A 25,783-nucleotide genomic window follows, 5' to 3' on the forward strand; every position below is an offset into this window, starting at 1 on the left:
AATAAAAACATATTTTAAAAAATTGTGCCCCAGCTCACTCGGAAATTACAGGTACACATTTGAGTCCTCTCCATACTCATCATTTGAGGTCTTTTATAGTTGCCAGTGTCCCCTCAGAGCTAGCGGAACCAGTGCACCTCTGTCTTTGCAGGGGTAACTGCAGGCCCCCACAGGGGTTAAATGGTTTATCTTGTAGTTTTTATCTCCAGGGAGTGAAGACCACCTTTGTTTTTCTCTCATCTCCTGGTACAGCTAATACCCCTTGGGGATTATGAGGTAATGTTGGATGTTGCTGGTTCTGGTGTCCCTGACATGCCCCTTCACTCACCCCTGGCCCTCATGCACCCAAACTGATGAATATCTGTTGTGTGCAAAAGTTGAGTTCGATCTGTTCCCTTTTTTCCAATGATCTTGAAACAGAGGTGAGAACAATAAAGACGGCATGCTCAATGGCACAAATCCCCAAGAAGTGGGAGAGGCTGAGACTCAAAGCCCAGTGGGAAGGGCAAGCCCCAAACAAGACCTCTGTTCTCTGAGGCCCAAGGAAAGGAGAGTGTAGCCAGAGAGAATGTTGGAGATGACAAGAGAGGAAACATTCACCTAATGGCCTCCATTTGCTCTAAACACAGGAGTTCTTAACCCAGGGTCCAGAGCCTCTTTGGAGTCTGCAGAGAGAATTTAAGGAGCCCATGGACTTGAATGGGGGGAGGAATTGCATCTTTATTTTCACTATCACTAACAGAAATGTAGCATGTCCTTCTAGGGGATGTGAGTAACAAGCTACAGCAGTATAGCAGTACCTATGGCTTTGTCACCAATGGAAGTCAGATTTTCATACCTTATCATGGTTGTTGCAGATCTCTCAAAATAACATCATTATTTTGAAATCATGCTAGTCATTAAATCTGTTGATAGAGTTGGTGTTTAAGGTATTAATAAAGAAGCACATATATTAATACATGACAGATGTATTTCTTATTATTTTTATAATTGTATTTCTTTTCTTTTTTTTTGAATCCTCATCCAAGGATATTTTTTCCATTGATTTTTAAAATATATATATCTTTATTGATTTCAGAGAGAGGAAGGGAGAGGGAGAGAGAGAGATAGAAACATCAATGATGAGAGACTCATTGATGTGCTGCAGCCCGCAACCCGGGCACGTGCCCTGATCGGGAATCAAACCGCTATGTCCTGGATCCTAGGTTGATGCCCAACCACTGAGCCACGCCCGGCCGGGCTCCATTGATTTTTTAGAAAGAGTGGAAAGAAGAGAGAGAGACAGAGAGAAACACTGATGTGAGAGAGACACATCGATTAGTAGCCTCCCACACAGGCCCTGAGGGGGGACAGAGATAGAGCCTGCAACCGAGGTATGTGCCCTTGACCGGGGAACCCGCAACCCTTCAGTACATGGGCCAAAATTCTAACCACTGAGCGAACCAGCTAGGACAATAATTGTTTCTTTTGTAATCCCCTTTATCTTATGCATGCATTATTCTGGGAGGGGGTTTCTTAGATTCCACCAGATTGCCAGAGGTGTCCGCAGCATAAAGAAGACTAAGGGCCCGGCCAGTGTTGCTCAGTGGTTGAGCCTCGGCCCATGAACCTCTATGTCACTGTTCAGTTCTGGGTCAGGGCACATGCCCAGATTGCGGACTCGATCCCCGATAGAGGGCGTGTAGGAGGCAGCCGATCAGTGACTCATCATTGATGTTTCTATCTCTCTCTTCATCTCCCTTCCTCTCTCTGAAATCAATAAAAACATATTTTTTTTAAAAGAAGAAGGCAAAGGGACACTGCTCTGAAGAGTAACAGTAGCTAACAAATATATAGCTCTTGCTAAAGGCCAGGTACTGTTTGAAGTACCTTTTTTTCTTATATAGTTGTTAACTCATTTATTCCTAACTGTACAAGGTAGGTACTTTTCTTATACCCATTTTACAAAACAGGAAACTGAGGCACAGTAAAGTAACTTGCCCAAGGTCATTCAGCTAGTGCATGATGGAGCTGAGATTCAAACTCAAGCCTTCTGGCTTCAGAGTCTATGCCAAAAAGTCAAGGACTTGAATTGGTAGAACGCCAAGGGGCAAATGGGTTGAGGGTGCAGAGAGAATGGGTAAAGAGAGAGGGACAATGAGACAGGGTCTGCTCTGGCCAGAAGAAAAGTAGGAAGAGGCCACTAGGCTGGAAGAAAATAGAAAGGCCCACAGAAGAGCAGGATTCAAGTAGATAAAAGAAGTGGAGGAGACCCGAGATAAGTGGGAGAATAGGCCAGAGTGAGAGACGGTGGTGTGTAGATGCCAGAGGTGTTAGGAAGTCATTCCAGGGCATGACAAGGTGAATAATGTGGCATAGACAGAGGTGGTTAAAGTAGAGGGGAGGCAAAGGTCCCTAAAGTTGAGTAGTTGAAGGAATCATGAGGCCGGGCCTGCAGATTCTCCCAAGATTGCTTGGTTGACTGACTGATTCACTCATGTATGCTTTTGTACTGAGTGTCTCGTACGTGCCAGGCAGTGTTCTTGGCATTGGGCAGCCAAGAGGTGAACCAGAAGGACAAGCCTCTGCTGTCGTGGGCTTACTTTCCAGCAAGGGAATAACTACACAAACACACAGACACAAACAAGGCCCAGTTAGACAAGGTTCAAAGCCTTTAGTCACAATTTCATACTGCCTGAAGTTCTGAAAAGCATAAGGTTTTTTATACTTTGGAACCCAAGCTCGTTAGGTGACTAAACTTGACCTGAAGTAGCGTGAGGCTATTTATAGTCTTGATTCATGTTTAGTGTAAATTTTCATATTTTTCACTCTAGAAATATTGTCTAGACCTTTCTCAGTAGGTATGTAATATAGAGTATATGAAGTATGTAGAGTTACATAATATTGAGTATGTCTTCCTTTGTAGAATTGAAAACATTCTGAATTCCTCAACACATTTGGCCCCAAGGTTGTAAAAAAGATTATGGACCTGTAAGTGCTGTGCAGAAAATTAAAGTATGCACTGTGTTGGTTTGCAAACTGGCTCCTGTACACAGAGGGTAAGGAGAGATGGAAGAAAGGGGCAGACCACTCCAGATTGGTAGGTGGCAGGTTTAATAAGCAAGGGAGCTTACATCTGAGGCTTGTCTTGGGTGGCCACGAGATGAGTACATCTCTGTACCCACCCATCAGAATTTTAAAAATTTATATAGAGGACTTAACTGAGTTACCGGAAAGGGGACCTGGCCCTGAGTGGATCTGCCTAGGGCCAGCCAGTTGTGAGTTTGTACTTGACTTCATGCAGGAAAAATTTTACAACACGTGTCCAGGTGAATTTTAGAGGACATTTATTAAAGCTGGGAACAGTGAAACAAGGAAGGGCTGGGGACATGAGCCTAGGCTGGTCTGCTTTGGCTCACTAAGAAATCAGAGAAAAGGGGAACTTGGGGACAGGTTCAGGGGGTTTGCCCGGGATGAACTGCTGCTGCCCCCTGGTGCCCTGGTTGCAAGCCTCGTGGGGGCCCTTAGAGTTTAGGAGATGCATGTCTGTCTGTGGGGGAAGAAGAAGGGGAGGTGCGGGCATGCTCTTGGGAGGGAGAGCATACACTAGCCCTTCAGTTTGAGGGACTTTAAAGGCAGGCGTTTAGGGGAGGTCTTAGGGGAGGATCTCAGAGGGAACAGTTAATGCAAAAATGAACACAAAGAGGCCACTGTGGCTGGAGCATATTGGGCCTGATGAGGAGCTATAAATTGCCGGAAGGACTTCATGTAGTCAGAAAGATTGTGAGTTTGGTTTAGAAAGATCATGAGTTTGGTAACAAATCTTTTGATGAATATGGTGTAGTGACCATGAACGTGGTGGTTGTCAACAACCAGGAGGCCCAGAGGGAAGTTTTCCTGGGTGGGAAAACACAAGGGGAGATAGTTTAGTTAGAGGAAATAGAAAGCCAAACAGGGCTGAACATGTAGAGTAATATGGACTGAAGACCTTGGTTTGGGGGAAATTATAGAAGGAAGTCAGATTAGGTAGATTAGGTGGATTCAAGATTCTAATTGGGATGCTGGCTGAAAGATGTTCTAGGATGACCAAAGACCTGGGTCTTAAATGACAGCCTCTGCTTGAGGTCCAATCTGTAATGTGCCATCTGGGCTTTGGGGTTCAAAATACCTTAGACACAGAGGACAGTAGCAAAGGTTGAAGTGGTGAAAGATCTTTTTGTTTCTTTTTATGCCTCTCTGGACTTGTGCTTCTCAGCAGCTCTGTCTCCGAATGTCTGTCTCCTAGCTTCTGCATCTCTTAGTGGCTCTTCACATCCCTATCTATTTCTGTGATCCATCCTGGCATCTGTGTTCCTCACAATCTCTCCCTCAACATATTCCTCTCTACGTGTCTCTCAGAATTTCCAACTTTGAATATTTATGTCTGTGTCCCAGAATCTGGTTCCCTTACCTTCCTTCGTGTTTGTACTGTAATTATCTCTTTTCCAACTGAACTGTCCTCTCCTGGAAGGCATGAACCCGTTATCAGTCCTCTGGGTATCCCCAGTGTCCCGCACAAAGCCTAGCCTATAAGTCTCTCAGATACATTTATACTTGAATGAAGGATTTTTCTGAGGAGTAAGGGACACTCGATTTCCTGCCCCCCACTCGCGCCCCTGGCCCCCGCGGAGCTGGCTGGCTGCCCCCGGGACAGCTAGGTACCTGGGCAGAGGGTGTGGTATTGTGCTGTTACTCTTGTGTTCTTTCCCCAGGTGACACAACTCTTTGAGGGCACCTTGCCATGTTCTAACCCTCTCCGCAGGAAACCGGGGCAGTCAGCACAGCCCGGGACGCCCCGCCCCCGCCTCGCCGGCCCCGCCTCGCCGGCCCCGCCCCCCCGGCTTCGCCATTAGAGAAGCGCCGGCTGCAGCCGGGGGGGAAAGGCGGGCGAGAAATGGCTGCGGTGTGTCGGAGCGTGAAGGTATCCTCGCCCCTGCGGCCTGCCCCGCTGCACCTGCTGGGACTGTCGCGTCCGTGGAAGTAGGGGGAAGAGATCGGTGCTGGGAAAAATGGTCACGCGTATCTAGGCCTGGTATTGCGGTGGTGGGGTTCGGGAGGTGAAGGTCAGCTCTCCGCAGCACATGTGTGTGGGGTCACTGGATGGACTATCCGGGGATGAGAAACCTAGAGGGGCTCATCAGTAAGGAGAGGAGTCACACCTGAGTCATCTGCAGGGGCAACCAAGAGCCTCCCTTGCAGGCAGTTGAAAGGGTCTGCACAGTGTAAATGTTGTCCGTACCTTCTCCACAGGGCCTGGTCGCCATAATAACCGGAGGCGCCTCGGGGCTAGGTCTGGCCACAGCAGAGCGACTGGTGGGGCAGGGGGCCACTGCTGTGCTGCTGGACATGCCCAGCTCGAATGGAGAGGCCCAAGCCAAGAAGTTAGGGAAGAGCTGTGCCTTCGCCCCAGCTGACGTAAGTGGGGTCATTTCATATCTCCCCAGGACACCGGCCTGGGAAGCCATGGGGTCCCCCCCCCCCGCATAGGGTACTGTCTATGTAAGGGGTGGGCCCGTCTCCCTTTCCTTTAAAAAAAAAAAAAAGTTTTTTTATTGATTTTTAGAGAGGAAGGAAGAGAGAGAAACACATCAATGTGAGAGCAAAACATGTATGAGCTGCCTCCTGCATGCACGCCCCCTACCAGGGATTGAGCCTACAACCCCTGCTTGTGCCCTGACCGGGAATGGAACTGTCAACCTTTCAGTGCATGCCCAACCAACTGAACCACACCAGCCAGGGCGACCCATCTCCTTTTCTCTTCACAACAGTGAGGATAGGGATTGAACATATCAGAATCTCCTGGAGGGTATAATTTGAAAATTCATATGGAGCTCTGTAGTTTTATATCTACAAAGTTGAAAAACTTTTTATGAAACAAACTACAGACAGTAAAGTTTGATGCAATCATCTTAGCAGGTAGAGGTACAAAAAAGCTAATCTGTCTTCATATCACTAATTCTCAAAACAGTACTCTGATCCACAGCAATTGAGACTCTCCACTGGTATGTGAATTCATCAAAAGAGGATATAGATTTGAAAAATGTTTTGAAACACTGTTCTGTAGTACCTAACATTTTCAGCTTTATCCCACTCTTGAGTTTTCTCTTGGTCTTTCTCTTGGTTATGTAATTCTGCTCTCCCCTCCCATAGGTTTAGTGGTGTGTGTGTGCTCTGGGTGATACCTCCTCCACTTCTCCCTCTAAAGGTGACCTCAGAGAAGGACGTGCAAGCAGCCCTGACTCTAGCAAAAGAAAAGTTTGGCCGTGTGGATGTGGCAGTCAATTGTGCAGGCATTGCAGTGGCCATCAAGACATATAACTTAAAGAAGAACCAGGCCCATACCTTGGAGGACTTCCAGAGAGTTCTCAATGTAAGGCCTTGGAGGTTCTCCAAGGGTAGGAATAAGAGGTGTCTGGCTGTGAGTGTTCCCAAAGCTTTTAGGGGACAAAAGGCTGCTTCTGCCTCAGGTCCTAACCATGTCTCTACTGGTCCTCCAGGTGAATCTCACAGGCACCTTCAATGTGATCCGCCTTGTGGCTGGAGAGATGGGCCAGAATGAACCAGACCAGGGAGGCCAACGTGGGGTCATCATCAACACTGCCAGCGTGGCTGCCTTTGAGGGCCAGGTGTGTGAGTAGGGGCAAGGCTTGTGCCTCCTCAGTGACTTGCTGGGGGCCCTCCCACCTATGACCTCTACTCTTTCTCCAGGTTGGACAAGCTGCATACTCTGCTTCCAAGGGGGGCATAGTGGGCATGACACTGCCCATTGCTCGGGATCTGGCTCCCATGGGCATCCGGGTTATAACCATTGCTCCAGGTAGACATATCCCCTCCCTGCCACACCTGGGATTGGGTGGGATCCATGGACAATTGAGACGGGAAAGTATCCATCACCTAAGCAACAGCAGCCTTCCATCCCTGGGCATAAGGAAGTACTACAAGTAGGGCTGGAGTTGGGTAAACATGAAAGCGAGGGCAGGCCTCTGACTGTCTGTCTTGTCTAGGCCTATTTGGCACCCCACTGCTGACCAGCCTCCCAGAGAAAGTGCGTAACTTCCTGGCCAGCCAGGTGCCCTTCCCCAGCCGACTGGGAGACCCTGCTGAGTATGCTCATCTGGTACAGTCCATTATCGAGAACCCATTCATCAATGGAGAGGTCATCCGACTGGATGGAGCCATCCGCATGCAGCCATGAAGGGAGAGGGCAGAGAAAATACATACTCTTCCACCCTTCCCCTGACATACTATACTCCAGCTTGGGAGGAAGCCCAGTAGCCATTTTGTAACTCTGTCCACTAGTCACCTTCTGTGCCTAATAAAGTCTATTTCTTACAGGAAGTATGCAGTGCTGTGCGCTGGGGGAACTGACATGGGGAAGAAAGGTGAATGGGTGAAGACTGATAGGGTTGGATGCACAGATCGCAGGGGTGGCATGGGAAAAGCAAGACCTCACACCTTTTGTGTCCTATTACAACACGTGGCCTTGATTTTAATGAACAACTTTATTACCTAGGCTCGCAGGTTGGGGTACGGGCTCAGCTATCTTCCTCTGGGGAATGGACTGTGGTAGGGGTCTGCAGCATTTTCCTCTGACTTCTAGCTTCTGTGAGCTTGATGGGGGTGAGGGGAAGGAAGAGATGACCATCTGGAGTTCAGCGGCTACTGGTGTTGAACTGTAGGTGATATTGGGCTGTAGGTTGATTGGTGTAGATTACTGAATTCAGGTAATTCTGCCTGTGAAAGAAGTGCAGAGGCCTCAACTCATGGACTTTCCCTCTCTCCCTGGCCCTCACCATTCCTCCCCACCCCTTGGCAGTCATCCTGGCTGCCCTCCCCTAGAACTCACTGGGCTTTTTGCTCACTAGCCAGCTGCTGGTTGAAGGAGCCCAGTCCCCTCCGGAATTCAGCACACAGTTGCCTCTCCTGCTCTTCTAGCTCCATGGCTGCTTGGGCCAGGCATATGGCCTGTCTTCCCCATTCAGCATCCTGTGCTTGTTCAGCCTGGCGCTGTGCCTCCTTTTCTCGGCATTGCGCCTCCTGGAATTTCTTGATATCAGTTTGCTGCTCTGCAGCCACGCTCTTCCCGCTATGGGGCAGGACCTGGCAGGGAGCCACAGAGCACTGGGCGATGTGGGGTTTCTCATTTAGTAGGTCACTCTTGATCTGGTTCTGGATCTCCTTCAAGTTGGCCTCCTGTTCACGCTGATACTCATGGCGCCGTCTCTCAGCCACCTCAGCTGCCTGGTGGGATCCCCGAATGTGAGCATTTGGGTGCCCAACCTCAGGGAACTCTCAGTCACGGGAGGGGGAGATGCCCTATTCTCCTCCATCTCAGAGCTATTGCATGGCCCTTGAGTGACCTAATGTGGGGAAGGGGTAGAATGGACAGGGAACTTCCCTGCCCTCTGAAAGCCCATAGTCTGAGCAGCTGGGGAGGGGAGGGCAGTGTTCTCTTCTCAAGTCAGCCTGAGTCTGGAGGTAGGGAATGGCTTCTGCCCTAAGAGGGCCCTTGGGTAAAGAGAGAAGTCCTCAGGTAGATGAGAGGGCTGGTGTTGATTCGAGAAGTATTGTGAGGGGAAAGATGTGGCTAAGATTCCCCAGGACTTTGTTCAGAGGGTTAGGGAGAGCCCAGAGCACTGGATGGCTCAGGCCATACCTGGGCTTTGTTGGCGTTGGCCATGGCACACCTCATGGCTATGCGACAGGATTCCTCCAGCTTGGCCAGCTGGGCAGCCCGTGTTTCCACGGCTAGGCGCAGCTTCTCACGGAGATCATCTATACACAGAAATATGACCAGGGCACTGTACTGGCCTGCTTCATTCCTGGTCCACTCATTCAGCAGCCATTTGTTCGACAAGCGTTGTTGGTGTATGTGTATGCATGTTTCGGAGTGGGGGTAATATCCTAATTGTAGGGATGTGCAAAGAGCTACTTTGTAGGGCTAAGGATAGCCAAAGTGGCAGTAATGAGGATTTCTCAAGTGCCTAACTGAAAGATGCCTCCAATGGACCTGGATCCCAGTGCCAGCTCTATTGCTTCTAAGCTGTGTGACCTTAGGGAAATCGTTCCATCTCTCTGAACTTCAGTCTAAGACCCATGTGTTGGGTTCTGAAGATACCATGGAATTAGATCCTGTCCTCAGAGGGCTCCCTGTCTAGTTGGGGAGTTGGATCAAACATAGGTCATCACCATAGAGATGTGTACAGGGCATTATGAGAGCTTTAAATGATGGGTCAGAGGAAGGCTTCCAGGAGGAGGTGATCCTTAAAATACAGGTTGCATATAGGCATAAAGAGCAAAGGGCATTCCAGGCCACGGGCATAACATGAGCAAAGGTATTGACACTTAAATTGCCACACTGGTCTTGCTGTTTCTAAAACATGCCAGAGACTCCTGCCTCATAGATTTGCAATACATGTTACTCTTGACTCAGCTTTCTCACTTCCCACAGGTCTTTGCTCAAATGTTACTGCTTCAGTAACACCTTCCTCTCCCTCCTACCTAAAATTACAACCTGCCTCCCTCCAACATTTATTTCCCTTCCCTGATTTTTCTCCCTAGCATTTGTCACCATCCAGTATATTCTACATTTAAAATTATTTTGTCTATTGCCTGTCTCTCCTCACTAGAAGGTAACCTTTGCCCTTGCCAGTTTGGCTCAGAGGTTAGAGTGTTGAACCTGCGGACTGAAGGGTCCTGGGTTCGATTTCCGGTCGAGGGCATGTACCTCGGTTGTGGGCTTGATTCCTGGCCCCAGGCGGGGCATGTGCGGGAGGCAACCAATCAATGTGTCTCTCTCACTTGATGTTTCTCTCTCCCCCTATTCTATTCTCTCTGAAAAAATATCCTCTGGTGAGTATTAAAAAATAGAAATAAAATAAAATCAATAAAAGTGTTTGGGAAAAAAAGAAAGTAACCTTTGTGAGGGCAGGGTTTTTGTCTGTTTTATTTACTACCATGTTCTAGCACCTAGTAGGTGCTCAATGAATTCATTTGACAAACATTTATTGAACACCTACATAGTAGGCTAAAGAGTTTTGCAGGGCTAGACTAAGGGCCAGAAACTTCACTTAAGGGTGGTGGGGAACATGGGAGGACTTTAAGCAAGGAGGTGACACAGATTTGCATTTTAGAAAGCTTCTGGTGGGAGACAATGGAGGTAGAGAAGCCATCTTGGAGGCTAGCAGTAGGCCAGTTGGCAGGACTCAAACTAGGCCAGTGATGGAAAGGATAGAGGGGAAATATATAGGAGGTTACATCAGCAGGACTTGGATGAGGGAGTAAGGGAGAGAAGACTCCCTGAGTGCTTCTCAGGGTGCTGGTTTAGATGACCGGTGCATGGTGTGGCCACCACCGGAAGTAGAAGATACAGAATAAAGAGCAGGTTAAGGGGCACTGATGAATTCTGTTTAGGAAGCAGAGTTGGAGGCGGTCAGCAAGTATCTGGCTATCTGATTCTGCATGTAGAGAGCACAGAAGTGATGACATAGTAGCTAAAACCAGAATGGGGACTGAGGACATCTGAGGTTAGTGTGCAGGGTAAAGAGAGCAGTGTGCCAGGGACAAAGTCCCAAGAAGGAAGGAGTAGAAGGAAGAGGAGCCACAAAGGGCAGACAGAGAAGGATGGTCAGAGAGCTACGGGCAGAATGTGCTGTCACAGAAGCCAAGGAAGAGAAGTTCCAGACGGAAGATGTGATTAGAGTCAAGTGGAGCAAGAAAGATCCAGTCAAAGAGAAAAGAGTAAACAGAGCCTCTTGGACCTGAACCTGATAACACCAAAGGCCTTGGTGATTTTAGTGAGAGTGGTGGCTGTGAAGTTGTGTTGGGAGAAAGATCTGAGGGAGCTGAGGTGTGACTGGAAAGTACGGAAGAAGAGACAAGTGGAAGCAGATTTTTGCAAAAGTATAGTTGGGCTCGGCCAGGCGTGGCTTAGCGGTTGAGCGTCGACCTAGGATCCAGACAATCGGGGTTCAATTCCCGGTCAAGGCACATGCCCGGGTTGTGGGCTCGATCCCCAGTCAGGGGTGTACAGGAGGCAGCCGACCAATGACTCATCATTGATGTTTCTATCTCTCTCTCTCCCTCTCCTTTCCTCTCTCTGAAATCAATAAAAATATATTTTTAAAAAGAAAAAAGAAAAAGTATGGTTGTAAAGACAGCCGGCTAGCTCACAGCTTCTAGAGGAATCACAGGGTGGAGGGAGGCGTCTGTCTCTTTAAGATGGTTTAGGCTTTAGCATGTTTATAGCCTGCACAGAAGGGGCCAGTGGAGGGGGAAGTTCGAGAACACAGGGGAGGGGACCCCTGAGGGAGCACAGCCTGGGGGTGGGGAAGGGAGAATGAAGTCTAGAGCACAGGCTGAAGGCTTGGCTTTGAAGAGGCACAGTGACATGGACTTCAGAGACTGGAGGGCCGGGGGTGGGGAGGGGGAGACAATAGGGGTGTGCTGTTTCATTTCACTCTTCACAGCAACCTGGAGAATCAGCCCCATTTTTCAGATGGGGACACAGAGAGGTTAGAGGTGAAGTGAAAATACCCAAAGTTATAGTCAGCAAGTAGCAGGTTGGGATTTGAATCCAGGTCTCTGAAGGAATCAGCCCATGTTCCTTCCATTGCACTAAACGGACTCTCACTTAGCACAGTGCTGTCCCTGTGCCCTGCTCTGCCTTCTCATATGCCTCCCTGCTGCCATCAGGCAGCTGGCCCCACAGTGCCACTACAACTGCTCCAACAAAAATCACCAACTACTGCTAATTTCCAAATCCAATACACAGGACACAGGGCTCCTTTGTTCCTGTCCGAACTGCTCCAGAGCATTTGACATTATTGACAACTCCCTCTCTGAAATTCCCCTCTTGGCCTCTGAGGCCCCACTTTCTCACAGAGACCAAGAGAAGGCTGGTATGGCTTAGTGGTCAAGAGCATGAGCTCTGTAGCCAGCCTGCCTGAGTTCACTTCCTGTTTCCATCACCCATAGCTATATGACTCTGGACAAGTTACTTTGTTCTTCAGTTTTCTCTGCTGAAAGTGGGGATAATACTAGTACTTGCCTCATAGAGCTGTTGTGATGATTAGTTACATATATGGTAGAAAGCTTAGTATAGTATCTGCTACACAGTAAGTGTTCAATAAAGGTTTGCTATTATTATTTTGTGCATCTTTTTCCTACCTCCCTGATCCCTTCTCAGTCTTTATTATAGGGTCCTTCTCCTCTACTCATTCACTCAAGATATATTTACTGATCATCTATTATGTGCCAGGCCCTGTATAAGTTACCGGGGTTGTAATGGTTAGTAAGACAGCTTTGGTCTTTGGTCTCACAGGATGCACAATTTGCTCACCCTATTCCCAGGCACCAGGCTTAGCATTCTGCTCATTTGCACACACACACACACACACCCATGGCCCCCAAATCTCTCCCTGCAGCCCAGACTGGCCCTGGAACTTCAGGATCATATTAACTATGTAGCTGCCTGTCAGCCAACTCCTCTTGGCTGCAGTAGTCTTCTACCTGATCTCTTTGCCTCTAGTCTAACCCCCTCTAGTCCAACCTCCTCTTTTGGCTGACAGAGTTTGTCTAAAACACAAATCCTGTGACTCCAATGCTCAAAACCTTCCTGTGGTTCCTACCTCACTCAGTAAAAGCTGAAGTCCTCATCATCCCATAAGGCCTACTCGATCAGGCCCCTTTCACCTCTCTGACCTCACTTCCTACCATTATTCCCCTCACTCACTTTACTGCAGCTACTCTGGCTTCATTGCTCTTCCTCAAACATTCCAGACACCCTCTCTCCTGCCTCAGGGCCTTTGCACTAGCTATTTCCTCTATCTGGACAGTTCTTCCTTCAGATATTTGTGCTACTCACTCCCTCATCTTCAGATCCGTTGTCAAGTGTTACCTCAGTGAGGTTTTCCTTATTTATTTTTATTTTTTAAAAATTTATCTTTATTGTTGAAAGCACTAGATATCCCCTCTTTCTCTCCCCTTTGATCCCCTCCATCCTGCATTCGCTCCCCCCCCCCAGGTCTTCACCACACTATTGCCTGTGTCCATGGGTTATGCATATATGTATATAAGTTCTTTGATTAATCTCTCCCCACCCACTCCCCCACCCCTGCTTTCCCACTAAGATTCATCAGTCTGTTCCATGCTTCTATGTCTCTGGATCTACTTTGTTCCTCAGTCTATTTTGTTTATTAGATTTCACATATGAGTGAGATCACGTAAAACTGAATCAGGAAGAATCAGAAAATCTCAATAGGCCAGTAACAACTGATGAAATTGAAGCAGTAATAAAAAAAAAAAAAAACTCCCAGCAAACAAAAGCCCTGGTCTGGACAGCTTCACATGTGAACTTTCTAATTCTTTAAATTGTAGGGTTAGATAGTGTTGACTTTTTGTCTGGAAGATCTATCCAGTGAAGTCAGTGGGGTGTTAAAGTCCCCACCTATGACTGTATTGCTGTTGATCTCTCCCTTAAAGTCTTTAAGGTTATCATTGATAGGTCCTTATTTATTGCCATTTTAATTCTTTATGCCTATGTTTCTCTCTCTATTTCTTATTATTACAGCAGTCCCTTTAACATTTCTTGCATTGCCAGTTGGGTGGTGATAAACTCCTTTAGACTTTTTTGTCTGGGAAGCTCTTTATTTCACCATCTGTTTTGAATGATAGCCTTGCTGGATAGAGTAGATCCTTGTTTTGCATTACCTTGAATGCTTCATGCCATTCTCTTCTGGCCTATAGAGTTTCTGATAAGAAGTCAGCTGACAGCCTTATGGGAGCTCCTTTGTGGGTAACAGATTGCTTTTCTCTTGCTGCCTTTATGATTCTCTCTTTGTCTTGAATTTTTGGCATTTTAATTATGATGTGTCTGGGCATGGGCCTCTTTGGATTCTTCTTGCTTGGGACTTTCTGTGCCTCCTCAACTCGTGTGACTTTTTCCTTCATCAGGTTAGGGAAGTTTTCTGCCATTATTTCTTCAAACAGGTTCTCTAAGCCTTGCTTACTTTCGACCTCCTCTGGCATTCCAATGATGTGAATATTGTTACATTTCATGTTGTCCCACAGCTCCCTTAGACTGCCCTCCTGTTTTTTAATTGTTTTTTCTTTTTGGGTCTCTGATTGAGTGATTTTTTTCTACCCTGTCTTCTAATTCACTGATCCGATCCTCAGCTTCCTCTAATCTGCTATTTCATTCCAATATATTTTTTATTTATGCTTTGTCATTCTTAATTTCCTTCATAGTTTCCATATCTTTTTTCATGCTGTTGAGCATCCTTATGCTCAGTATTCTGAACACTATATCTGATAGGTTGCTATCTCCATTTCATTTCACTCTTTTTCTGGAGACTTCTCTTGTTCTTTCATTTGGGGCTTGTTTTTTTTTTGTCTCCCCATTTTGGCTGCCTATTTGGGTTTGTTTCTGTGTATTAGGTAGGCCTGCTAGGACTCTCAGTCTTCTTGGAAGGTCTCTGGTGCAGGGCAATGCCAGATGCTGTTTGTGACTAGCCTTGAGTACCCTGTTTGGAGCTATCAACAACCCACAGCTTGAGGTCCCCTCTGTTGGGGCTGGGTGTATTTGGGCATGACCAAGGTGCCCACCAAAGTCTGCTTTTCCAAGGCCCAGGTCCAGAAGCAAATCAGGCAAAGACTCAAAACACTGTGAAGTCTGCCTCTGCCTGCAGGTTGATCAATCTGATTTCTTAATGAACCTCAGGCTATAGAAACTCCACAGGGTAAGGCGAGAGGTTTTCCATCAGGGTGAGGCTATTGCTTCCCCCTCAGGCAAAAGCTGCTTGGAAGGTAAATGTCTGCCTGTGAAAGATGTCCTCTGCTAATAGGGGAATGACTCATCACAGGGATCCAGAGGGTAGCCCTCTGAGCTCTATCTCCAGAGCCCACAATCCTAGATTCTCCTCATATAGCTCCAGTCCACTCTGCCCTCCCTCTGCTGGAGCCCAGGGTGAGTGGCTGCACATGAAACTTTGTGCTTTGGCTCTTTAAGAGGGTGCCTGCAGTTCCAACCATCTCTCCCTGGCAGACAGAAACCCTGCTGCTTTTCACAGCCAGATGTTATGTGGGCACCTTTCTCAGTTCTGGTGCTGTTGGCTGGGAATCCCAGCCTGGGATTTAGGCCCCAGAGTCCTCAGTGGGAACCCCCCACAGCTGAGATATCCCTCCGGACTTTCAGCTGCTGCCTATAGGAGCCCAGCCAGCCCTCTTGCGCCTCCACACTTCCTTCCAGTCTCTATGTGGTCTCCACTTTTTCTCCTTGATTATGAAGGTGCTCTCCAGCTTATCTTCAGTTGCAGTTGATTGTTCATGATGATTTTTCTATATTTTAATTGTAATTCCAGTTTGGTCCCGGGAGAGTGTCAGTGTAGCTTCCACTTAGTCCACTACCATCTTTAATCCAGGTTTTCCTTTTTTAAAATTGCAATGGTGCCGCCCTCCAAAAGTTCCCATATACTCTATTGTGTGTTATTTTTTCCTAGCAATTGTATTAATTACCTTATATATTTCACCATTTTATTTTGTTTATGGTCTGTTTGTCCCCATTAGAGTGTGAACTCCATGACAGCAAGGATTGTTCTGTTTTGTTCACTGGGCCAGGCACAAAGTAGGTAGCTTAATATTGAAATGGTCTTGTCATTTCTCTGCTTAAAACCCTTAAGTGACCCTAGTTGGTTTGGCTCAGTGGTTAGAGCATTGGCCTGCGGACTGAAGGGTCCTGAGTTTGATTCCAGCCAAGGGTGTGTACCTCAGTTGCAGGCTGTATCCCCAGCCCTGCACAGGGTGAGTACAGGAGGCAGCCAATTGATGTGTCTCTCTCACATCAATGTTTCTCTCTCTCTCTCTCCCTTTCACTCTCTCTGAAAAGCAATGGAAAAATATCCTCGAGTGAGGAATAAAAAAAATACACCCCCCCCAAAAGAAACAAACAAACCAAAAAAACCCTTCAGTAGTTACCCACTGCCTATACAGTCAGGTTCACAATTCCTTAGTTTGGTGTAAAAGGTTCTTACCCATTTTCTTTTCCTCCAAGTCCTCAACCCTGGGCTACACTAACACTAAACTGTGTATCTTAAAACTCCCCAACTATTCACAGCTTGCTGCTCTTCCTCTTGCTATTCCTCTGCCTAGAAGGGCCTTTTTGTGTTCCCTCTCCCAATCCTGGAAAAATTGTACCCAACTTTCTAAAATTGGTTCATGACTGCTGACCTGTGCCACTACCCCCTGTCCCCCTTGCCTTGTAAGAATTGTAAGAATTGACCACTTCCAGGCTGATGGTCTCTCTATGTGCACTTCTCTCATAGTACCCGTCCGAGTACCTAACACAGTGCTACAGCATAAATATTTGTTGATGAATGACTTCTGCCTGTATCTTTTCCTCTTACTCTAAACTGATTTTCTGGAAGGCATAGTTCTGTGGGCTTCTGAAGGGCAGGGGGCCTGTCTTGTTTACTTCAGTCTTCAAGTGATCATTCAGCAATGATTTATCGAGCTCCTGACACAGTGGCAGGCACTGTGCTAGACAACTGGGATACAGGTGTGGAAATGAGACATATGGCTCATCTTTAGTGAGCTGACATTTTGGGGAAAAGACAGACATCCCACAAATGCTTTCAGAGTTAGTTACATCTATAAGTGGTACAACAGAACAGAATGCTATAATAGGGATGATTTGATAGGTGGGCAGTGTGTGTAAGTAAGAGATGCTCCTTGTCCTCAAAGAGCTTACTCTAATGGAAGAGGAGGCATGGCCACAGATAATGTCAAAGTAATGGTAGCTACTGGCCATTGAGCACTGACTTAAACCCTTAAGTGATTACCCACTGTCTACACAAAAAGTCACAATTCCATAGTTTGATGTTAGTTTTCCGTTCCTCCAAACACAACCCTGGGCTACTAACACTGAACTGTGTGTATCCTAAACCACCAGACCATTCACAGACCTAGTGCTACACATTGTGCTTCACATACAGAATCTCATTTCATTTTCCTATGAGCTCTATTTGCTATGGATTATTATTACCATTTTAAAGATGATGAAACTGAAGCACAGAGAGGAAAATTCATTGGCCCAAACCACCTAGTAAGTGGCAGAGCTATTAGGCCTGTCTTCATTGTACTGTTTCCGGGTAATGAAATGCCAGGTTCATCAGGGACCAATGGCTACATTGTCAGTTACTGAAGGAAATCAGGGAGCTTGGGGTCTGATCAATCTTTCAGCAGCAGCCCTGTGGGTAACTGGACACCCCCCCCCCCTAATATAGTTCTTGTCTCCTGGGTGCTGTACCCAACTCAGGACTTTTTCCTGCCAGGCCTCAGCTCTCAGCCTGGAGGGCCCAGCTGCTTACCTGTACGCATTTCATCGACCCTGGCTTGCTGTCGCTCCTGTATCTGCTTCTCCAGGCTGTACCTGAGCTGCTCCCGCTGCATTCTCAGGCATGTGGCCTTCTCTGGGTTGTCCCCAGAGAAGCACTGCAGGCTGGACGCTCCACAGTAGGAATCACTGTTACCACGAAGGGCTGGAAACCCCTTCCAGAGTTGGTCTGGACCCCAAAGGTTAAATTCACGCTTATTCTTGAGCTGCTGTTTCTGCTCCCGAAACTCCTGGACTTTTTTGGCCAGCCGGCGTGTCCGTTCTGCCTCTTCCTTCTCTAGCATCTGGGCTACCAGATCATACTGCATCTGGATGGTACCTGGGAGTGGTGGGCAGGGACATGGAGAAGGCCCCATCGGAGGGAGACCCCACTCAGCAGGCCTCTGCTCCCAAGGCCCATCTGGTTTGTTCTGCCACACCCCAGGCCTCAGGCCCACTCTGAGGTGGAACTGCCTCATCTCAGCCCACTCAGTCCCTTCCATCCTTCACCTTGGCAGGCCTCTGGCCTTGGGTTTTGTTTTGTTTTGTTTTTTTAAAATATATCTTTATTGATTTCAGAGAGAGGAAGGGAGAGGGACAGAGATAGAAACATCAATAATGAGAGAGTCATTGATCGGCTGCCTCCTGCACACCCCCGACCAGGGACTGAGCCTGCAACCCGGGCATGTGCCCTGACTGGGAATCGAACCTTGATCTCCTGGATCATAGGTCGATGCTCAACCGCTGAGCCATGCTGGCCGGGTGAGGCCTTGGGCTTTTACCGTAAGCTTCATCCTTGCTCTGCTCTGCTGCCTCCCGAAGCTTCCGCTCTTCCACCTGGCTGTTCAGGGCTCCAACATCCACCTGATCCCAAAAGAAATGAGCTAAATCATGGCAGGGGCCCAGCAGCAGATTTTACACTGCTCAGAAATCCTGTTTCAAAATCCTCCTATAGCCTGGCAGGTGTGGCTCAGTGGTTGAGCGTCAACCCAGGAACCAAGAGGTCATGGGTTCGATTCCTGGTCAAGGCACATGCCCGGGTTATAGCTTCAACCCCCAGGAGGCAGCAGATCGATGATGTTTCTCTCTCTTCGATGTTTCTATCTCTCTATCCCTTTCCCTTCTTCCTCTCTAAAAATAAATAAAAATGTGTTTTAGAAGAGAATAAAGTCCTAGCCAGTTTGGCTCAGTGGTTAGTGCGTCGGCCTGAGGACTGAAGGGTCCGGGGTTTGATTCCGGCCAAGGGCACATACCGCGGTTGCAGGTTCAAGCCCCACGTTCGTGAGGCAACCAATTGATGTGTCTCTCTCACATCGGTGTTTCTCTCATTCCCTCCCTCTTCCACTCTCTCTGAAAAAGCAATGGAAAAAATATCCTCGGGTGAGGATTTAAAAAAAGAGAGAGAGAGAATAAAATGATTTTTAAAATCCTCCTATAGATCCCTAATACCTACTAGGTAATGTTCCACCATCTCAGCATGGTTTGTAAACCCCTCAGTGGTCTAGCTTCTGCCTTGTTCTCCAACCTCATCTCAGTACCCTCTTCCCCTGTCCCACTCTCAGGAGCTCCGTGCTTACAGTTTCCTGCACATCTTATGCTGTTTTGCACAGACAGTTTTTGCTCCAGCCACTCCTTCTGCTTGGAACACTCTCCCCTCTTTACCGAAACTCCTAATCAGCCCTTTAGCTCAGGCTTTCACTTTCCCACTGTCCACATTATATTGAAGTTTAGACAAGTTTAGTCTCTGTTGATGATTTTCTCCACCAGACTGTGAGCCCATTAAGGGCCGAGGCTGGGCCTTAGCTTTGTGTCCCTCCTGTGCAACCCAGGGCTGGGCACAGAGCAGGCCTTAGGAAACGCCTGCCAACTGGATCTCAGTCACACCACTCAACCCTCAGCCAATTGCTTACTTGTGCCAGGCACTATGCTCTGGTTTCCAGAGCTGCTACCATAAGTTAATATTTCCTTTAGCCTCATTTTACCCGAGAGGGGTGGAGCTTAGAGCTCAGAGAAGACATTTGACTCGCCCAAAGCCACACATCTAGTACATGGCAGACCTGGCCCTTGAGCAGGTATGGGGTCTTCTCCACAAGACCATGCTGCATCGTCCCTTTATCCACCCCACCCAACAATCTATTTTTTCTTGAACTATCACTATTTTCTCTTTATTATTATAATTCATTCATTTAAAATGTTTCAAAATTGTGCCAAAGGGAATACAATCTAGCTAAGAATCAGTGTCCCTCCCACCTCTGTTCCTCAGCCTGCTTAACAGTTTCTTATGTAGCCTTCCACAGAGAGTTTAGACATATGCAATATCAAATATGCTTTAGACTTCTTTTGGCTCCATGCTGTTTGTCTCTCAAGAGCCAGGCCTCTTGGCCCAGAGCTGACTGGAGAAGAGTCAGCTGTCATGGGCTCTTCCTCCGCCAGTCTCTCCCCCTGCAGCCCAAACACCTTCCCAGGCCCTTCCCAAGCCTGAGGGTGGGTGCCTTCTCCCCCTTGCCTTCCTTTCCAGCCCTAGGACCTGCTCAAATCAGGGAGGGGTTGTAACAGGCACTGCTATATTCCTCTCCAGGTGCAAAAGTGAGGTCGCTCTGGGTCCCAAGAAAGTCCCCCCTGCCCACTCACCCCTATGACTCGGGTCCGCACATCAAAGAATCGTTCCTGTCGCTCCTTTTCTCGATTTCGTCTAGCTTCAATGGCTGCCACCTCCTTGGGATCTGGTGGCAGGTTTAGTGAAAACATCTGGAAAAGGGGCGAGGTGGGATGGCCAATCAGTGCTATACTCAACCCCCATTCTTTTCTCCCCATAGTATCCCACTGGTTGTTGATTCCCATTGATTTTCCTTCCTGTTAATGTTGCATATTTGTGTCCTCCATCTCTGCCATCACCACCCAAATTCAGGCCTCACACTCTGGTGCCAGGCAATATTTCCAGGAGCCTCACTGGCCTCCCTTTCCTCAGTGCTCCCCTCCCTTGCGCCAGTGCTCCCTTGCCCCAGCTCTGCACTGGCTACCAGAGTGCTCCTTCTGAAAGTGAATCTGACCATGGCACCCCTCGGTTTAAAACCTTTAAAAAGCGCGTTAAAGCAAATGGCTTCTCAGTGTTCACAAGATAAAGTCTACCCCAACCTGCTAGATTTATAAGGGTGTTTCCATGACCTGATCCCCGCTCACCTTTCCAAGTCTCAAACTCATCCACAACACTCTCCCTTTCACATTATGCTTTACCCAGTTTTCCTCATTTCAGTAAATGGCATCACCATTCCCCCTTTATTTATTTTTATTATTCTGTAGCTGAATGAAAGGTTAGAGGGCTTAAATTTTCCTGTGTCCTTTCATATTTTGGGAAGCCCATTTTTGGAATGTGAGCCACACAAAGCCACAGCCAAAAATACAGTGCAAACATAAATCTTTTTGTGTCCCTCAGGGACTCTGCGCTAAGACATGAAATGTGCTCCTGAGGGTACAGAGCCCCTTGCCTCCAGGAAATCATCCTAACACAGAGGCCTCAGCTATTCTGAGGAAAGAAAACAGATTTGGGTTTTCGAAATCAAGTGGGATCTAAAGCCTGAAATAAATATTCTTACTTTACATTAAAAAAATTCTTACCATGTCTCTCACCTGCTTGAAACACTCCACTGCCTCCCCACTGCACTTAGAATCAGATCCAGTTCCTGTGCACCTCACCAGTTCATCTCATGCCAACAGCTCCCTTGCTTACAGCACTCCAGGTGCACTGGTATCAAGTCTTCCAGTGAAATAACTGTTCCTACCTCAGGGCCTTTATACACAGCCATTGTTTTGTTTGAAACACCATTTCTCAACCCCTTCTACAGCTAGTTCCCATCTTTTGTTTTTAAAACCATTTTATAACTAGTGAAATAGTAGATACATACAGAAGAATATATATAACTCATATGTAAGTTAGGAAGCATGATAAAATAGAGACCCATGAACCAATTCTCCAATTTAAGAAATATAACATGATCAGTACTACTAAGTATCTTGTATCTCTTCTCCCTTATCCTTACCCTGAGAGATAACCATTGTCCAAAACATCACCACTCCCTTGCGAATATGCATTAATATACTGTGTGTACCATTCCATGAACAATAGTTTAAAACATTTTCATGTCTTGGAACTTCATAGAATATTATGAAGTATTATTCCACATCTTGCTTTCTTCTTTTTTCTAATCTTGCTTTTTTCACTCATGTTCATTCTATCATTTAACAAATATTTGTGGAGTGCCTACTGTCAGACACTGTTTTAAGCATTGGGAGACATCAAGGAGCATAAGTGATAAAAATCTGAGTCCTTGTGGAGGTTATTTTTTAGTGGGGGCAGACAAACAATACAATAGAGTATATTAAATAGTTTGTAAGAAGATCATAAATGCCATAGGAAAAAAAATAGAGCAGAATAAGGGGAAATGAAAGTGCCAAGGAAATGGGGAGGGGTGTTTCAATTTTAAATATGGACGTCAGGGGACACATAACTAAGAAGGTACTATTTGAGTGAATAGTTGAAGAAAGTAAGGGAGTCACCTATGCAGATATCTAGGAGGGGAGCACTCCAGGCAGAAGGAACAGCAAGTTTGAAGGCCTTAAGATGGACACACATTCAAGGGAACAGCAGGAGGCAAGTGTGTGAGCAAAGGAGAGGTAGGTAGGAAATGTCATTAGAGAGTTAATGCAGGGGCCAGAACATGTAGGACTTTGCAGACCATTGTAAAGGCTGTGGCTTTTATATATATATATATATATCTTAATTGATTTCAGAAAGAGGAAAGGAGAAGGAGAGAGAGAGATAGAAACATCAATGATGAGAGAGTCGTTGATCGAGCCCACAATCTGGGCATGTGCCCTGACCAGGAATCGAACCCCAATCGCCTGGATCCCAGGTCGATGCTCAACGGCTGAGCCATACCGGGCCGGGCAAGGCTGTGGCTTTAACTCTGAGAGAAATGAACAGCTATTGGAGGGTTTTGAGAAGTGGAAGCAATGTGTTTTGCCTTTGATTTTTAAAGGACATCTCTGGTTGCTGTGTTAAGAATAGACTGGGGGTAGGAGAGGCAAGGCTAGAAGCCAGGAGACCAGACGGGAGGCTATACCAGTCATCCAGGCAAGAGATGATGGTGACTCACACCAGGTTGGTAAGAGCAGAGGTGGTAAGAAGTGGTCACATTCTGGACATATTTTGAAGGCAGAGATGACAGGACTTTCTGATGGATTGGATGTGTGGTATGAGAGCAGTATCAAGAATAACTTCAGCCCTAGCCAGTTTGCTCAGTGGCTAGAACATCGGCCCGAGCACCAAAGGGTCATGGGTTTCATTCCAGCCAAGGACACGTACCTCGGTTGCAGGGTCAATCCCTGGGGCACCTGTGGGAGGCAACCAGTTGATGTGTCTCTCTCACATTGATGTTTCTCTCCCCCCCCCCCCTTTCACTCTCTCTGAAAAGCAATGGAAAAAATATCCTTGGGTGAGGATTAAAAAAAGTAACTTCAAGGATTTCAGCCTACAGAAGGATTATACACCCTTATCTCATTGCCGTCAAGGTTAGCCCAATTTGCTTTGCCCTTTCCAGTGTGAGAATTGACATGTGTCATCGCCAAGCAGAACTAAGAGCCATTAAGTGATAGGCACTTTTTCTCTTCACTCTCTATGAGACTGGCAATGTCCTGGGTAAGGGTTGCTCCTTCAGCCTGCGTCCTGAAATGGTAACATAGAGCAGAGATGCAGTCGACCCACAGTGGACAAGAAGCAGGAGTGAGAAATAAATGTTTATTTTTATAAGCTGCTGAGATTTTGGGGTTGTTTGTAACCTCAGCATAATTTAGCCTATCCTGGCTGATACAAAGGAATTTAAAGCTATAAGGCTGTAAGAGACCTCTAAGGGAGTGAGTGTATGGATAAGAATGTCCCAGGGGAGACAGGGAGAGGAGGAGCCAGCACTGTAGGCTAAGGAGGAATGGCCAGTGAGGTGGGAGGAAAACTAGGAGTGTGGTGTCAGAGAAGCCAAGTGAAGAAAGTGCTTTTGGGAGGAGAGAGTGAGCAACTGATGATGAGTTAAGAGGAGAACTGAAAATTGACTGACTTAGTAACATAAGGGTTGCTGATGACTGTGACAAGAACATTTTTGGTAGAGTTGTGGGGATGAAAGCCTGATTGAAGTGGGTTCAAGAGAGACAAGGACTCTGTGGCACAAACAACCCAGTTTATTTATTTTTTTAATTGCAAGAGAAAAAGAGGGAGGAGGAACCTGTAGATTAAAAGAGACATATATACAGGTGGGAAAGTTTCTGTAGCGTATTGCTAGGAGTAGAAGTGCTGGATCCTAGCACTTAAAGCATATTTAACTTTACGAGGTGATGCTAACTTGTTTTTCAAGGAGATTGTACCCATTTACACCTTCACTATGGTGTATAAAAACTCTAGGCACTCCATATCTTCAGCAACACTTGGTATTGCAGACTTTTAAATTTTTTGCCCATTTGTGGGTATAAAATTATTATCTATTTTAATTGGAATTTTCCTTATTGCTAATGTGGTTGCACATCTTTTCACGTGTGTTTTGGTCATTTTTGTTTACTCTTCTCTGAAGTGCCCATTTACATCTTTCATTTTTTTAAAAATCAGGTTGTTTGCCCTTTTCTTATAATTTTAAGAGTTCCTTATGTATTCTATACAACAATCATTTCTTAGTTTATATGTGGCAAACATCTCCAATTTGTGGCTGGTCTTTTAACTTCATTATTTTTGATAATAGTTTTTATTATTTAAGAAATGCCCTGATGTCATAAAGATATTCTCCCATATCGTGTTTTAAATTTTCTAAAGTTTTGCCTTTCTCATTTAAGTTTTTAACCCATTTGGAACTGCATTTTGTATATGGGTAGAGATATAATTTTATTCCCCCCCCAAGCTCCATTTCCTGTCAGATTGCTGTCCTTTCGTCACTTTATTCCCTCAGCCTGATGGTGACTGTTTCTCCAAGTTGAATTTCATTTATTTATGGCTCCTCTGCTAGATTCCGTCAACCAAGTTTTCTCACCTTCTTGGACTTGTCCTAAGACTTTAGGACTCTTCTCAGCCTCCAGACATCATTTTTTAAAATAGATAGAGGAATGGTTAGGGCAACCACCAAACCCTTTCCATGTCTAAGTTTAAGCACCAACCCCAGCAGACTCATTCCATCTGTCATCACAATATAAGGTCACTGAAAGGGAAGATTCAGCAGACATTTTAAGATTCTTGGACTGCTAAGGCCATGGCCTTAGTAGTGAGTAGGTATAAGGTGATAGGGGAATGAAGGGATGGAGGAGAAAGATATAAAAGGTGGGGAACAGAGAGGGGAAAAGGACAGAGAGGGCAGAGTTGGGGGGAAGAGAAGGAAAGAGGAAGGAAGGCAACAGGGCGATTGACAGGGGTGGAGGACAAAGAGCAGAGAGAGTAGAGGAAAGGTAGAAGCAAGGGATGGGGCTGAGGTTGATGAAGAGGTAATGGAATAGAGGTGAGGCATGAAGAGAGAGATAGGAAGTGGGGAGAAGGGAAGAAGGATAAAGGTTAAAGGTGGAGAACATTGGCTTAGGGACCCTGACTCCCAAGAGTTCACACAAAATACCTTTCTCAGCAAGGACTCCCAACTTTGAAGCTCCTAGCTGGGGTCTAGGTTCAAGTAGCCAACTAGTGGCTCAGGTCCACGACTGCTCTTGGCCTACAGCGTCAGTCTCTGAACTCTGCTTGGAGGAACAGGAGGGAGACAGGGGATAGGGGCAGAACGTCGGGCCACAGCTTTCCCCAGCCCGCATCCCTGTCGCTTCAGAGTACTCTCATCTCCCTTCACACCCCATTTCCCTTCACACTCCATCCAAGCTCTAACTTCATCCCTTTCCGCCTCCACAACAGCAAGATCTGAGCTCACCTAACACCGAATCTTCCCGTTGGCCCCTCCTTCCCGTACAGTCCTCGGCTCCCCGGGGTCCTTTCAATTCCCGACCCTGTTCTAGTTTTGAGCCTTCTAACCGGCCAGACTAAAGCCACAGCCCATCTCCCACCTTCCTCCTGCTCTAGAGACCATAACCCTACTGTGACTGACTCGTCTCAGCAAGCGTGATCTCTGATCCCGTCTGCTTACTCGGATCCGAGAATCTTCTCAGTCCCCTAGGAAATGCTACCTTCGCGATTCGATTTGTATTTGCGGCGGCTGGTGTTGCCCAGCAACAAGGAAGGGGGCGGGACCCAAACGCTATTGGTAAACTCGCGCCCTGGGCAACGGATCAACAAAACTTCCATGCCAGCCGGAAGACCCTGCCCCTCGCTCCTGCCCGAGCCGGAAGTCGGAAATCCCGTTTGGCCTGGACTTATTCTCGCGAGGTTTACTATCC

At 46.9% G+C, this 25,783-nt stretch overlaps 2 protein-coding genes across 2 annotated transcripts; one reads left to right on the top strand and one right to left on the bottom strand.

The window, feature by feature from the left end:
* Positions 1-4,896: 4,896 nt before the first annotated feature.
* HSD17B10 (hydroxysteroid 17-beta dehydrogenase 10) lies at positions 4,897-7,356 on the top strand. Its single transcript, XM_087813616.1, has 6 exons — positions 4,897-4,939; positions 5,269-5,433; positions 6,224-6,388; positions 6,516-6,644; positions 6,727-6,835; positions 7,023-7,356. The coding sequence occupies exons 1-6, from the start codon at positions 4,913-4,915 to the stop codon at positions 7,211-7,213; spliced, it is 786 nt and encodes a 261-aa protein (XP_087669742.1). The 5' UTR covers positions 4,897-4,912; the 3' UTR covers positions 7,214-7,356.
* A 286-nt stretch (positions 7,357-7,642) lies between these two features.
* On the bottom strand, positions 7,643-25,582 carry RIBC1 (RIB43A domain with coiled-coils 1). Its single transcript, XM_016219646.2, has 8 exons — positions 25,534-25,582; positions 25,021-25,135; positions 20,018-20,134; positions 18,169-18,250; positions 17,382-17,726; positions 8,675-8,793; positions 7,865-8,259; positions 7,643-7,752 (listed from the first exon to the last, which is right to left on the bottom strand). Exons 3-8 carry the CDS (start codon positions 20,132-20,134, stop codon positions 7,671-7,673), a joined length of 1,140 nt encoding a protein of 379 aa, XP_016075132.2. The 5' UTR covers positions 25,021-25,135; positions 25,534-25,582; the 3' UTR covers positions 7,643-7,670.
* Positions 25,583-25,783: the final 201 nt, after the last annotated feature.

The sequence above is a fragment of the Miniopterus natalensis genome, chromosome X (genome assembly GCF_054644295.1).
Source record: "Miniopterus natalensis isolate mMinNat1 chromosome X, mMinNat1.hap1, whole genome shotgun sequence".
NCBI lineage: Eukaryota > Metazoa > Chordata > Mammalia > Chiroptera > Miniopteridae > Miniopterus > Miniopterus natalensis.

Coding starts and splice junctions, on each gene's coding strand:
- HSD17B10 (XM_087813616.1), top strand. CDS start 4,913: ATGGCTGCGGTGTGTCGGAGCGTGAAG. Junction 4,940..5,268: donor CGGTGTGTCGGAGCGTGAAG/GTATCCTCGCCC, acceptor CCTTCTCCACAG/GGCCTGGTCGCCATAATAAC. Junction 6,836..7,022: donor GGTTATAACCATTGCTCCAG/GTAGACATATCC, acceptor TGTCTTGTCTAG/GCCTATTTGGCACCCCACTG.
- RIBC1 (XM_016219646.2), bottom strand. CDS start 20,134: ATGTTTTCACTAAACCTGCCACCAGATCCCAAGGAGGTGGCAGCCATT. Junction 8,794..17,381: donor GGTCGATGAAATGCGTACAG/GTAAGCAGCTGG, acceptor TTCTGTGTATAG/ATGATCTCCGTGAGAAGCTG. Junction 7,753..7,864: donor GCTAGTGAGCAAAAAGCCCA/GTGAGTTCTAGG, acceptor CTTCTTTCACAG/GCAGAATTACCTGAATTCAG.